The sequence below is a fragment of the Schistocerca nitens genome, chromosome 6 (genome assembly GCF_023898315.1).
Source record: "Schistocerca nitens isolate TAMUIC-IGC-003100 chromosome 6, iqSchNite1.1, whole genome shotgun sequence".
Lineage (NCBI taxonomy): Eukaryota > Metazoa > Arthropoda > Insecta > Orthoptera > Acrididae > Schistocerca > Schistocerca nitens.
This window is the reverse complement of record NC_064619.1, coordinates 492629929-492645554: the sequence shown is the minus strand read 5'-3', so window position 1 is coordinate 492645554 and position 15626 is coordinate 492629929. Positions and strand designations below refer to the sequence as shown.

Sequence of the window (15626 nt, the reverse complement as noted above, 5' to 3'; positions counted from 1 at the left end):
ATTCGGGCAGGGGGTTTTTATCGTTTACTCTGAGTGTTTGTTATGCTCTTTTGTGTTGATTCTGGCCATTGGCCTACGATTTTAATCTGAGTTTTTAATGCATTTCTCGGTGGTTGGCTTGTCCTTTTTTGTTTCTATGGTCGGCCAACCACCGTCACACTCTGTGTGATTTTAGTTTGTCTTGTCTGGTCTTTGTCTAAGTCTCTCTTGTTCTGTGTTGTCTGTGATCTATTCTGTTACTCGTTTTTATTCTCTGTGGGTGTTTTTAGTATTTGGAAAAAGGGACCAATGACCATCGCAGTCTGGTCCCTTTAATCCCACAAACCAACCAACCAAGAGGGTATGTCTCATTGTATTAGTAATTAGGCTTTTCCCTTGCTCCATTCACATATGGAATGCTGGAAGAATAATTGCTTAAACGCCTCTATGCATGCTGTAATTAGTCTCCTTGTCTTTGCAATAGTTGTGGGAGCAATACATAAGGGGTTGTAACATGTTCCTAGATTCATCACTTAAAGTTAGTTCTAAAAAATTTTCTGAGCAAGCCTTGTCAGGATAGTTTGCATCTGTCTTAGTGTCTGCCTATACAGTTTTTTCAGCATCTTCGTGAAACTCTACCATTGGTCAGACAAACCTGTAACCACCTGTGTCTGTTAAACGACCGCTGTCAGTTGTACTTGAAATGGATTCCACACAGAGTAATATTATAGGATGGGTCTCATGAGTGTTATTTAAGCCAATGAACTGCAGTTTGTCACCTTCTTTACCAAGGACTGGGCTATGTTCTATTTCATATGTCTACAAATTGTTACACCCAAGAATTTGTATGAGTTAACAGATTCCATCTGTTACTCACTGATACTGTAGTCATAGGATACCATATTATTTCGCTTTGTGAAGGGCATAGTTTACATTTTTGAACATTTAAAGTGAGTTTCCAATCTTTGCACCACTTTCAAATTGTATCAAGGTGTGATTGAATATCTGTGCACCTTTTCTCAGAAAGTACTTCATTATGTATAAATGTATTATCTGCTAAAAGTTGTAGGTTACTATTAATATTGTCTGCAAGGTCATTAATGTATAACATGGACAGGTACAACCCAGCACACTTCACTGGGCACATGTGAAATTACTTATATATCTGTTGATGACTCTCCTTCCAGGATAACATGTTGCATCCTCCCCACTACGAAATCCTCAGTCCAGTAACAAGTCTTGCTTGATACCCCATACGAATGTACTTTCGATAATAAGCATATGTGTGCTACTGAGTCAAATGCCTTTTGGAAGTGACGAAAGATTTTGTCTGTTTGCTTTGATCCATGGCTTTTAGGATGTCACGTGAGAGAAGTGCAAATTGGGTGTCACATGATCAATATTTTCAGAATCCACGTTGTTTGCCATGGAGGAGGTCATTCCGTTTGAACTCAAAATAGGTTGTCAGTTTCTACAACAGATAGTTTTCAAGGATATTGAATGGTTGTTTTGTGGATCACTTCTTCTGTTCTTGTGATTTTTCAATTTCTCATATTTTATGACGAAATAAATCTCGGGTGAACAGATGATGTACATCATGTGAACAGTGATGTACATCAGCGCACCTGATGATGGCAATGTGGTCGATTGCCGAAATATTGTGTCCTATGCACACTCATACCAGGCTGTTCACCTGAGATTTATTTCGTCTTCTGTTCTTCTTGTAGATGGCTGTGACCTGTACAGTCTTCTTAGCATGGACATAGTTTTTTGTTCGAGGGATCTTCAGAATATTATGGTTAAAAGAGGCACTAACTCATCTGCAAAATCAGTTTAGAATCTGATAGGGATTCTTTCAGGGACTGCAGCTTTGTTCAGTTTTAACAACTTCAGATGTTTCTCATCATAGTTGACACTAATATTTATTTCATTCGCCTTTGCAATGGTAATAGAGTTAAAGTAGGGCAAAACTCCTGGGTTTTCCTATGTGAAGGAGCACATGAAAATGGAATTCAACTACTCTGCTTGTGCTTTGCTACCCTCAATTTCAGTTCCTGTCTCATCCATTAGTGTCTGGGCACCAACTGTGGTGCCACTGAAAGCTTTTACATACACTCAGAATTTCTTGGGTTTTGTGAAAGATCTTTCAGTAATGTTCTGCTGTGGTAGCCACTGAAGGCTTCACACATTACCCTCTTGACAGCTAAGTGTGTTTCATTCATCTTCTCTCTGTCTATAGTTCTATTATTTGTTTTACGCGTATTATGCAATAGTCTCTATTTCTTTAGAACTTTCCTTATAGCAACTGTATACCACGAAGAGTCCCTCCCATCAACTACTGCTCTTCTATGTACAGGTCTATCCAGTGCATTGTCAACTATTCTTGCCCTCAGGGGCTCAGCTTTCATTTGCTGGGCTTGGCAACCCCAGGGGTCCTGAGCAGGGCACTGGCAAGCGCCACTAGTCCTCTTTCTCTATAAGCTCTACATGCTTCAGTGACCACTGTGTGGCACAGTGGTGGAATGTTGTGTGTCACAGGGAATGGGGATCTTGGCTTGACCGCCCAGATTGTGAGAATGGAAAAAATCTCTATGGAAGAACACTCAATCACAAAGTGACGAGATGTGTGGTAGTTGAGGTGAAATAGTTGTTAGCGGGCAACCTCTGGGGAACGTGTCGCACCTCAGTTGTATAAAGCTTACTCAGGTACGCAAGGCTCTTTTTGAATAGACCCGTATTTCCGTAACAGTGTGTGGACAGATATGGAACACTTAAAATTAAATTCTTCCTCTCCTAATGGAATGGGTGAGCCACTGGGTAGGTATCACTATCCAATCCAACAAGAGGGATCATGTAGCCAGCCCTCATGACTCGGGGATTTTTCAGGGTATTTATGCTAACAGTAACAGAACACGTGCTGCAGGTCAGAATGTGTTTTTAATAGTTAAATTGAAAGAGGGCAGCTTCAAGAAAGTTTCCTCATTTTACATTCAAAAGCATTTAGAGGGGATTGCTGGAAATGTAAAAACTGTCAGGTGATTGTGTGGGGGACATTGTTGGTTGAAACAGCCAGTTCCCAGCTAGTAAAGAACTTCCAGAAACCTCAGTGCCTCAGGGAGAGGAGTGGAATAGAAACTGAACCGCGTAACACCTTGAACTACAGCTAAGGTCTTGTGACTTGCAGGTTTCTATTTGACATTCACAGAGAAGAAATGAAAGCTGAGTGGACCCAAGAAGGCATTGTTGATGTGCAAAACTTAAAGAAAAGAATACATGGCAATGTTGGCATATCATACTCATTTATACTGACTTTAAGTAGCGCTGAACTTCCAGAACATGTCAAGGCAGGTTTTCTTCGCCTAAGTGTGCAGTCTTATGTCCCCGACCCAATGCACTATTGTAATTGCCTGCAATTTGACCATACTACTCTTGATCATAAGGGAGAAGCCACTTGCGGCAAATATGGTCAGGCTGCCTATGATGAAGTGGGTTGTTAATCTCTTCTGAAGTGGGTAGGTTGCTCTGGGGACCACCCTGTCTTGAGTAGGGACTGCAGTGTCTTCACTGAAGAAAGGAAGGTACAGGAAATTAAAACAATGAAGTGTATCCCTTATGGTGAGGCCAAAAAGATCTATTAAGGCGTTGCAGCCCCCCAAATTTGCTACTAATGTACCTTCACTCATGATACATCCGTACAGTTCATAGGCCCACTTATAGAGACCACCTGGGTAGGCTCCCTGGCACGCTGTGGTGAGCCGCCAAAGAAATGGCATTATTTAAGCGATCTCAAACGAGTGCTTGGCCTATTCTTTACTCTGTATAACTGTTGTTCACTCAAAGTGTTCAGTGCTATGCACAAGCTGTATCTTATGCATTGCCTATAAATGTACCATGTTCCGTAAATTGTGTTTGTTCTTGCTATAACGAACTTGGCTACGAGAGAGAGTTAAGTTTTCTCCATGTGTTAGTGTCAGTGCTAAGTGACCCAACAAATGTCTTGATGGAAGAAATACTCCTACATCTCATTGCCCAGCAGCAGCTCTCTCATCAGTGCAGCTGTCGCCCTTTCAGACCTATGGCGTATTGGCTGAAGATTGGGACTCCTACAAGACATGGTTACGCCAACATTTCCAGGTTTCTCATGTGGGTGATGCAAAGCTGTGCAGGGTTTACTTTCTTTCCTGGCTTTCGCTGCAATTGTATCATTTGGTGTGCCAACTTACGCCTTTGCAATAACTGGCCAGCTTATCATTTGATGAAATGTGCATGCTTCTCTCCACCTATTACTGTGATAGAACATGTGTCATTGTGATGCGTGTAGATTTTTATCACTGTCAGAAACACCCAAACCAATCTTACAAAGTCTGGGTTGTAGAATTATATGGGTTGTGCTGCCGTTGTAAATAATAACAATTGTGAAGCCTACGATTGTCACATGGTGTCTGATGTTATTCATCTGGCCCCAGCTAGGAAAGTCTGTAAAAAAGCACATCGGTGTGAGAATCCAACGCTTCCAGATTTGCTGAATGTAGCACAGTACTTTGAAGTGTCATGGGCTGCAAGGGATCAAATTTCTATGTGGGCGGAGGTATTGGATGTTGCTCAGGCAACCCCTCTTAGACATACTGCAAGTGTTCAGGTTGATGGGGAAACTGTTGGAGCAGTACAACCTTCAACTCAATGCTACATGGGGCTGTGTGTTTACGGCCACAGCAGCAACAGGTCATGTCACAGCAGCAGCCATGTGACCCTCCCCCCACCGCCCATCTTGCTCGTACTGCTTTGTCCAACACGAGCATGCTGCGTGCCCAAAACGTTGGGCAGTTTTCAACAAGTGTTGAAAGGCCACATTGCATTGGCATGTAACTCCTCTTCAAATGTGGCAGGCAGTCGTACCGATGGACATAAACTGTATCTCTACAACAACTGTTTCCCGAAACAGATTGTTTGTTGACTTGCGTGTGTTTAATAAACCGCTAATAACGCAAGTGATACAGGAGCTGCAGTGACTTCAGTAAATCCACAAACATACGTGGACTTGGGCTCCCCTCCCCCTCACACGTTTCACGGAAGTTGTTAGCTGCAATAAACAGCAGATTCCAATCCTAGGTCAGTTCTCCACTCCTGTATCTTACAAATCTGTTGTTCACTCTCTCACCTTTTATGTTGTGGATCATTCCCATACCGCAGACGTGTTTGAGTTAGTTGTGCTTAACGTTTTTGGTTTGTACGTTGTTGTTGAGGTAAATTTAGTGTCAGATCAAGTTCCATATCAGTAACTGGAGTCCCTCTTCTCTGAGTGTTTGTCTCTTGTTTCCCCTGTGCTTGGTTCTGCTACCGGTTTTCAGGCCCACATTACCATGAAAGAGTCTGCCCACCGTCATTTTTTTCAAGCACGGCGGGTGTCTGTCACACTGCAAGACAGTCAAGGCCAAATTAGACCTTTTGACAATGCTCAGTGTCATTCGGCTTATTTCTCCCAGTAAATGGGCTACATAACTGGTTACCGTTATGAAACCGATGGGTAAGCTCCGCCTCTGTGGTCACTTCAGTGTCACGATTAATGCACACTCCGTGATAGATGCATACCCTTTGCCCTGCCCTGATAAATTGCTCACAAAATTATCGGATGGCCACTACTTTTCCAAGATTGATTTGTTGGAAGTGTACCTCCAGCTTCCTTTGGATGAGGCAACTAGGCACTTTCTAGTTGTCAAAACACCTTTCGGCCTATACCAGTATCAATGCTTGCCTTTTGCGTCACTAGCACAGCTGCAGTTTTTCAGCATTTTTTAGAACAACTGACATCCTCTGTACTCGGCTGCATCTGTTACATTGATGATATCATTGTTCTGGGTTCTTCCATGAAGACCACCATATGCTGTGATTTTTATCTTAATTTTATTGTAACTTTATGTGAATGTAATAACACACATACATAGACACAAAGTTATACTCACTTGATATGTTGCTATGTCAACCTACCTTACAGATATATTTTACTTGCTCCGCACCTTTCAACATCCCCTCTTAAAGTACAATGTTTGTTTTTAATGACTCTAAATCACAAGCTTCACAAATTTAGTTCTCACACAGTCATGGTAATTGTTTCATAATAGCATTTCTAAATTTCTCAAACTTAGATCTTTGTAGAGCTTTGGTCAGTATGTCTGCTAATTGTTCTTCCGTATTACAATATTTTATCTCGAACATAGTGAAATTTTACACCTATATGTTTGCTTTGTCTAACCAATTGTCTTGATTTGATCATTTGGATAGCACTTTGATTGTCAACATGAAGAATGATTTTCAATTTTCTTCTGGTTAACTCTTGTATTAAGGTTTTGATGTGTTTTATATCTTTGGTGCATTCTGCTGCTGAAATGTATTCTGCTTCAGTTGATGAAGTAGCTGTCACACTTTGCTTCTTGGAACACCAACTGACGGGAGCACCATTATAAAGAACTATGAATGCACGTGTATTTTTTTCTGTCTCTTAAATCTTGTGCATAATCGGCATCACAATAAACATTTAGATGAATACTGTCATCTTCTTCACTTTCTTTTTTCTTATAGAAAAGACCACAATTCTTGGAACCTTGTTGATATCGAAGAGTTCTTTTACATTTTTGTAATCCCTTTTCTTGGGGTCTTCTGTGAAGCGGCTCTCATAATTTACTATAAATCCAAGATCTGGTCTGGTTTTACATGACAAATAAAGAAGGCTTCCTATGGCTTCACGATATGCAAATTCAGTGTGTTAGTTTTCTTGATTTTCTTCATTTGTCTTTCCCTCTAGTACTAATGGAGTCTTCATGGCCTTACAGTCAGTCATATTGAATTTTTCCAGTACTTTCTTAGCATATTGTACTAGGTGTAAAAATATTCCATCCTCTGTTTTCATTATTTGTATCCCTAAGTACACATCTGGATTTTCTACCACAACCATTTCAAATTTCTTCTTAAGTTTCTTTAGTATATTTTCAATTTTCTCCAAGTCTTTTCCTATTATGATTCCATCATCAACTTGTATAGCCATATACATTTCTTCAGTTGCATCTTTAAATATGCACTGATCTGATTTCAATTGAATTAGTCCTTCCGATTTTAGGAAATCTGTCAAAGTTTTATTCCATCTGGATGGGGCTTTCTTCAAAACACAGATTTTTCCAGCTTCTTTGTATCCTTCAAGTATCTTCATAAAGATTTCTTCATCCAGTTTCCCATAGAGAAAAGCTGTTTTGACATCACGCACTCTCATATGGAAACTTTTCTCTGCTGCTGAATAATTCCTTGAAATCTATATCCTTTTGTTGTTGACAACCTCTGATAACTTGTCTGGCCTTATATCGTCCATCATCTTTGACTTTAAAGATCCATTTGCTTGTTAAGATTTCTTTCCCTTTTGCTTCCTCTGGACTAACCAACTTCCGTGTTTCATCCTGTTGAAGAGATCTCTTTTCTTCTTCAATTGCTTTCGACCAATTTTCTTTGTCTGGACCACTCGTACATTCTTCATAGGTAAGTAAAGCTGTTTCATAATCATTATATTTTACAGGTTTTTTTCAAACTAGTTCTTTTCGTAAGGTTGTAGTTTCTTGTGTCTCCATTGCATGTTATTACTTCTTGATTTTCATGGTCTTCTATTTCATTTTCTTGATTGCTAGTATCATTTGGTAGTTCACCAATAACAAGATTTTTCTGTTAGTTTCTTTTGTCACTTTCTGCTCAAATTCAACATCTCTTGACACAACAATATTTCTTCTTTGTGCATCAAACAGTCTGTAGCCATATGGTGCATAATCGACAAAAATGTATGCATTACTTCTTACACCTAGTTTCTTCAAATAGCCTAAATTTTTAGCAAAAACTCTCGATCCAAAAATTAGAAGTCTTGACAGATCTGGTCTTTTCCCAAACCACTTCTCTGCAGGTGTGGCACTTTGATTGATAGTTGGGCTTCTGTTGATTAAGTATGTAGCTGTGAGCACTGCCTCTCCCCATAGCTCTTTCTTTAGTTTGCTATCGAATATCATAGCTCGTGCCTTGTTCATTATTGTCAGATTTAGTCTCTCTGCTTTCCCATTGAGCTGAGGGCTATAAGGTATACTATAGTCTAGCACAATTCCTTTTCCTTCACACCAATTCTTAAACTCACGGCTGGTGTATTCACCACCTTTATCACATCTTATTTGTGACACTTTTGTATTGAACTTATTTTCGCTTTCTAACACATATTTTCTTATGAATCTTTCAGCCTCTGACTTATATCTTAACAAGTAGGTTACACAGAAATCAGTGAAATCATCTAACACTGTCATGTAGTACCTATATTCATTAAATGTTGGGGGTTCTATCTCTCCACAGATATCAGTATGTACAATTTCAATATGTCTTGTTGCTCTTTCTCTCACAATAGAAATTGGTTTTCTTGTTAATTTAGCTCTTGCACAAGCTTTGCACAATTGTTCTGCTGAGCATAAACTGTTAGGAACTCCTTCACACGTTCTCTTGATCTCTGAAGTACAGCTTATGCCTGAATGACCTAGTTTCTTATGCAATTTTTGTTTTTCTTCTTGTGTCAGTAGTGATTGCATTCCTGATTTAATGTTCACTTCATACAACCCATTTATTATTTTTTGTCCTTTCAAAATTGGTATTTCACCTTTATAGATTGGAACAGAATGTTTAGTAAATACAACTGTACAATCTTTTTCAGTGATTGCATTTACTGACATCAGATTTCTGCTCAGTTCAGGAGCATACATACTATCTTTTAGAACACAGTTATCTCCTACAAAGTTTGTGTTGCAACTATTTTCATTGATCCACCTTGTTTGGCAACTTTTACAATACTATCATAATGTCTCACATTTGTTAGTCCACTTATTACACAAATGTCCTGTACATGCACTATCAACAACCATGACCATATCTCCTTTCTCATTGGCTTCTTGTGAAATCTTTCCTTTGTTACATTCATATGCAATATGTGCAGTGTCTTCCATCTTCTTTTCTTCATCAATGTCTTGTTTCTTGCTTTCTTGAGTGACTAGATCTTCTTCTATCCCTTCAAAAGTGCAAAATGGTATTCTTTCACTCTCTTTGTTCTTAAAATAACAATCTTCTTCTTTGTGGTTAGTCTTTTTGCACTGAGGACGGGGCTTGAAATATCTCGATTTTGGTTCTTGAATTTTATTTTTATTTTTAAAGTAACACTCTTCTTCTTTGTGATTATTCCTCTTGCATATAGAACAGTATTCTTTCTTCTTAGGCTTCTTGCATTCTCTTGGAAAATGTCCACAACCACCACAATGTTTACAAATTATATCTTTTATTTTTGTTGAACCCAACATCGAAGGCAATACTCTCTTCGCCATTATTGTTTTTCAGTCGTTCCTCTTCTCTTATAAACCTTGCAATTAGATTTTCCATAGTCTTCTCACCACTGGGTGACAAATCCCATGCTGGAGGAAAGTGTTTGTATTCTTCTGCCAAAATAGACAATATCTTGGGTATGATCATATCATCTGTCATCTTTTCTGACTGGAGATGATTCAGTTCAAATACTATATTCTGTGGTGCACTTCTATTACTAGCTATGTCTCTGGTTTTATCGTACTTGAAACTATAAAATTCTTGAAGCAACTGCTGAGTTCTTTGAGATGCATCTCTTTTATAAATTGCTTTAAATTTATCATACATTGCCTTGGAAGTTTCACAACACAATACATGTGGCTTTACCTTTTTATCAATTGTTCTCATTATAAAATGTTTTGCCTTGCTGTCCATTTTCTGCCACTTTTTTCTATTTTTCTAAAGTTTTGCAATTTTCCATTGTTTGAGTTCCATCCACAATATCACACAGGTATTGCGTATTAAATAATATTCTAATTTCAACGTCCCACAGACTGAATGTACTATCTTTAAACACTTGTATATCATGAAATTCTTAGTTTTCTTGAAACATCTTTAACTGTTTTTCTTCCTTATTCATGCTTTCTATTTGTAGCTTTTCTATTTTCTTATTGCTCTGGCCCATAACCTGCTGTGATTTTTATCTTAATTTTATTGTAACTTTATGTGAATGTAATAACACACATACATAGACACAAAGTAAAAAAACACTATACACACTTTGATATGTTGCTATATCAACCTACCTTACAGATATATTTTATTTTTATATAAACTCTTAGATGTTAAGCACTATTATTATTATTATTATTATTATTATTATTATTATTATTATTTTGTTTTAAGCACACAGTAAACATTGTATTTTACTTGCTCCGCACCTTTCAACACTGTAGCAATCTCATAACATTCTGTTTTGCAGTCTACAGGTCTCAAGTACAATCTTGCCAAATCCGAATTTTATCAGTGATCAGTTGAGTACTTAGGCTTTGAGGTTTCTCACACAGGGGTCAGGCCATTGCAGCACCATGTTGGCACAACTGCAGCTTTGCCATGGCTGACCTCGCTGAATGGTATTTGTTGAGGAGACGCTGTTGGTAGCCACTTGATTCATCAGGGTAGTCAGTTGCTCAACCATTGCACTTGTATTCACCCGTACATCTTCGCAGCCGTTGCTCACCCCTGTTGTCTATGGCTCATGGTGCACCACAGTTACCCAAAAGCTAATGATTATGTCCTTCTGGGTGCCAGATAAATCATTCCATTTCTGCATTATGATGACGATTGTTCTGTTTTCCACATCCCCCCCCCCCCCCAACACACTTCATAATCTTCCATATCTAGTGCTGCCACCTACTGTTGATCTTAGGCTGTTGTCACATTTATGTGAGTGGACCGTGTAGTTTTGTGTGATAGAAGATTTCAGGTCTTAAACAGTGTGCCAAATAAGTAATGAGACAACTAGTATTGAATCAAAGTAAGAACTTCATTTCAATTTCTCAGTTACAGGGACTCAAAATAATCTTCTTGCACCTCCAAACAATGTTTACATGGTTCTTACAAGTTGTTGAAAGAACATTGGAAGTCCAGATTGAGTACCTCCTACAGGCTGTCTGTCACAGTATAATGGATGTCCTCAGTGTCCCTAAAATGTCCCCCATGTAAATAACATGTAATTTAAAACAGAAAAAAGTCTACAGGTGCCAAATCATTTGAATAGAGTGGGTATTTGAGCACACAGATTTGTTTTGATACTAAAAACTGTTTCATGGGCAGTGTGCGTTGAACCAGTACATTGTCATGCAGAAGTACCCAAATTGTGCTTTGGAGGAGATGCATCCTGACATGATGTGTGTGAACAGAGATGTTGCATAACTCCTGAGTAGTACTGTCCAGTTAGTATTGTGCCCTTAATGAGATATTCATGAAGGATTACTCCAGAAGCATAAAAAGAGAAGATTATCATTTGCTTGCTGCGTGGTTCCTACTACCCGAGTTTCTTCTGTTTCAGTGAAAATATTTCCTACCACTACGTACATGTGCATGACAAAGACAATCATCCTATAAACATGTTGATGTCTTTGTAAACTTCTGATGCTTTTTTTTCTAATTTACAGTAAAAATGTACCACAGTTCTTTGATCCATGACGATATGTTTGATTGCCACAACTTGCATAACACTACTTTCACACCCACTGCGCGTGCACTGGCACAATCGAAGCATCTGCGTGTTCAACACAGTCTAGCAGGTGAAATGGTAACTACATTTGGCTCATTTTTTGAAAGTGTTTCTGAAAAAAAGCAGTTTCATTACTTATTTGGCACACTGTACATCAGCAATCATGTTTGAGCTGGCCAGGATTGATGTACTCACTGACCTCTTTTGAAGACATGTCAATCCAAACATTGTATGCTCTGGCCCATTTTAGGGTCATAATTTTAGTGTTTGGAAAGTTTTATGCTTATGCCGACTATCTGTCATTTGGAAGCAAGATCAGTAACCAGTTATAAGTTTTTCAAAGCCATTAGCCAATGCTAAAATGTCATCTGTGACTTCTGTGACTTTCAGGTTGTTGAACCTTTTCCTATTTATTCTTAATCCCGAACTTATCAGTTTGTTTTTTACATTGCTGTTTACTAGGCGGCTGATACCAGCTCTGCAACAAAATGGCGTTCCATTGTTTGACTCCTTTCCCCAGGAAAGTAGTTGGACTATTCTGCAGTACTAAGAGATGCTAAGGACAAGGAGTCTTCTGAAAATATCATATAGTTTCGGTACTGACAGCACCTGTCATGCTACTAGTAGTTTGTCATTGGTCTGTTACTGCCATTAATGCCACCAGCAACAAAGTACATAGTGTTAACTAGTACAGGCTCTCATGGCAAATTGTTGGAAATTGTTGATTATTCAACATTGCCAATGTTTTGATTTATTTTCAGATCAATTTATGTGGCACACATCTGTGTCAGTTAGTTAAATTTAATTCAGGCAGACTCGCATATCAGACTGTGCCACTGGAACATTTGTTGAGGCTGGTTTTGTATTTGCAGAATGTTCTTATAAATAAATATTTCACATTTAAAGCAGTTAACTAGAATTCCATATATAAGAAATATTGTAATATTTAAACTTTTGAAGAACTGCATTATACCTACAAGAAAAATAATGAAAAAGATGGAATAGTATAATCTCCTGGTGTAATATTTAAATTTTTGAAGAACTGCATTATACCTACAAGAACAATAATGAAAGAGGCGGAATAGTATCAATCTCCTGGCACACAGCACTGTGATGTTACTTGAAATCAGATTCAAACCATGGAAGACTCTGTCTTCAAATTAGTTCCCTTTGTCATATCTTATTCTATTTGCTACACTTCACATGGCAGCCATATTTGAAATGATTTATATAACTTGTAGCATATTCTTGTGTAGCTGTAAATTTGACCACTTTTTTACAAGTTAATTGATGATTTCAGCATGAATCCGAGACTGGCACTAGATTGGCTACTGAAACATTCCACTGTGAGGCCTGGAGGATTATGCGATGATACGTCAAATGATGAGTTAACGTGTACCAACTGTGCAGAAGAAGCAGCAGGTATTTTGGTACAATAGTAAGAGATATGTCCATAAATGTATAAGATATTGTACAATAGTTTCCACTTATACAGCAGCTGCAGCAGAAGCCAGCAGGAGGGACAAGAAATCTGTCATTCAGTCGGTTGCATCTCTACTTGAATCATTTCGTTCATATAGACGTCAGTACTTCAAACCTAATCCAAAAGCTCTTGGAAAACTGAAAGAAATGGGATTTAAGGAAGAAGATATTATAGATGCTCTACAAGTCACTGGAAATCACGAAACTTCAGCTGTTGGTATAGTACGGTTTGTGAGATATAGAAAAACTGCAGTTAAGTAATCAAACTAAATAAATTATTTCCAATCTTTGCAGTGTGAATGGCTGCTCGGTGAGCGAAGAAGAAGTTTAGAAGATCTAGACACTGGTTTAGACCCTGACGGTCCGGTGTACAAAGCAATTATGGCAAATCCTGCAATACAGCTGAGTCTTACAAATCCAAAGATGTTGCTGGGTAAGATAATATTCATCAATGGATTTATTCTTCTTCCCTTGAGTTTTTGTACTGATTCATTTCCTTGCTCCCAATATTTCAGAGTTTATGATTTTTATTTTCTTTGTCATATAAAGTTTTTAATTTCAGCTATGCTCACTGTTATGGTAATGAACATTGACAAACATGTTAAAAAGTAATTGTTATGAGAAATAATTAAGCAATGAATGAAGCATTCTGAATAGTAATAAAATTAAGTTTTTAATGTACATCTTTTTCAAAAATAGCAGTAGAACAGTGTAATTTTTCTTGTTGCCATATCTCTGTTTGGGACGGAATTAAGTGTGCACAAGCTTAAAGTGTAGAAAATGGAATTCTTATTTCTTACCCCAGTCTGAGCTTGTGCTTTGTCTCCAATGATGTCATCAGCAATGAGATGTTAAACCAGTCCCTTCCTTTCCTATGTGGCTCAGTTCGATGTCTCCTTAATGATGTTACCTCACTATTGAGGTTCAGTGTGTCAATTAAGAAAGAGTAACATGTAGATTTTAGCAATGTTAAAACTGTTATGTTTTTTGATAATAAATCTTCAAGTTAATCATTCAGTTCGTCTTAAATTCCCTATGCTATCAATACTTCAAGTTTTAATCTGCAATGACATTTCAATTCCTTTTAGCATTCTCCTTCTCTTTCATTGTACTTATCATTTCCTCAGTTACACACTTTCAGTATTTCTATGGTTTTGTGTTATCTTGGTGTCATTACCTGATATCCTTCCATTCACTGAGTAATTGGCAGACTCCACCAGTGTGTATAATGTTTTGCTCACACTCTTGTCCTTGCCATGTGATAATGCTATTTGATTTTTCCTGTCCAGTTTTGTCAGTTTTCCACTGTCATTTATTTAACCATATACTTCTGTCGTGTATCTTGTGTTCCCAACAGTAGTACTGAAGTCACTGCACGAGCCTCTCAACTAAATGTTGTATATTAGTCAACAACATTATTATTGCACCTGTTGTTTCGATCAGGTTACCTTGAGTTTTTATCATGATATTTTATGAATACACACTGAACCACTTGGTAGTATATGCACAACTGTTTTGAAATCATTCACAATTTGATGCATTTTCCTTAGTCAGTGCTGTACTTGTTTACTATAATGTCACCTTGTATAGGCAGTAACGGCCACAGATGACCAAGTGCAATAATATTGTGGTCAGGTTGTAACAAAGAAGCAGACTGTGCATTTCTCATATTTAGTACCTCTATTTTCACAAAAGTAAAGTAAAAAAAGTAAAGTAAAGTAAGTAATTATTTTCACAAATAGAATGGCTGACAAACTTATATATATATATATATATATATATATATATATATATATATATATATATATCTTCCACTTGTTCACTGTTTGTTTTTATTTTTGCAATTAACATTGTTTTTAAATTATAAGTCTGTATATTGAGATTTGAACTTTTTTTTCAGCATTTCTGTCAATGCTAGAGAATCCCAGTAACACAAATGTGTGGATTAATGATCCTGATGCTGCACCAGTTTTGAGTCAAATTTTTAAGACTTATCACACAGAGAAACATGTTTTGCAGCCTACTGATGTGCCACAGTGAAGAAAAACAGCCACATTTAACAATGAAAGAGAGCTTTGATTTGAAAGTTTATGTAAGGGGAAAAAAGTTGCCAACATTGGAAGTTTCTTACAATATTGCAGGGAATTATGTTAAGACTTATCAAAATTGCAACATTATGACAGCATGCAGAGTGCTACACAAGTTCAAAGGGATGAATAATAATAAAAAACCACCCTGTTAAATACCTTTATATAGTTTATTTAAATAAACTGCCTTATCATTAAATTATCTTTTCTTTTATTATTTTGGTTTTATTTTTCTTACATTGAAACTGTGCATAATTTCCTCAGTACTGCATAGTATGATAAACTGTCAGCAGCTTGTGAATAATTTGCAGTCTTCCTCCCTCATCGCATTCCATATCAAGTATTAAGGGTTGATGTGATTACATAGATTTTTCCGGTGTAAGAAATGTTTATGCTCTTTGCTCTTCATTGGCATGTGGCTAGATATCATCATCCTGATGACACTATATTTTGACAGGTCTTCAGGTGAGCAGGTGCACAAT

General features: G+C 37.6%; 1 protein-coding gene across 3 annotated transcripts in view; it reads left to right on the top strand.

The window, feature by feature from the left end:
* Positions 1-15343, top strand: part of LOC126262953 (ubiquitin-associated domain-containing protein 1) — a 44942-nt gene extending 29599 nt beyond the window's left edge. The window contains exons 4-7 of one of the 3 annotated variants that reach the window (XM_049959900.1): positions 12876-12997; positions 13074-13270; positions 13352-13490; positions 14958-15343. In XM_049959900.1, the coding sequence (XP_049815857.1) occupies positions 12876-12997; positions 13074-13270; positions 13352-13490; positions 14958-15097 (598 nt within the window). In that variant the 3' untranslated portion in view covers positions 15098-15343. Of the gene's footprint in view, positions 1-12875; positions 12998-13055; positions 13271-13351; positions 13491-14957 lie in introns of all 3 variants that reach the window. The other 2 variants (XM_049959899.1, XM_049959898.1) reach the window with 2 other exon arrangements.
* Positions 15344-15626: the final 283 nt, after the last annotated feature.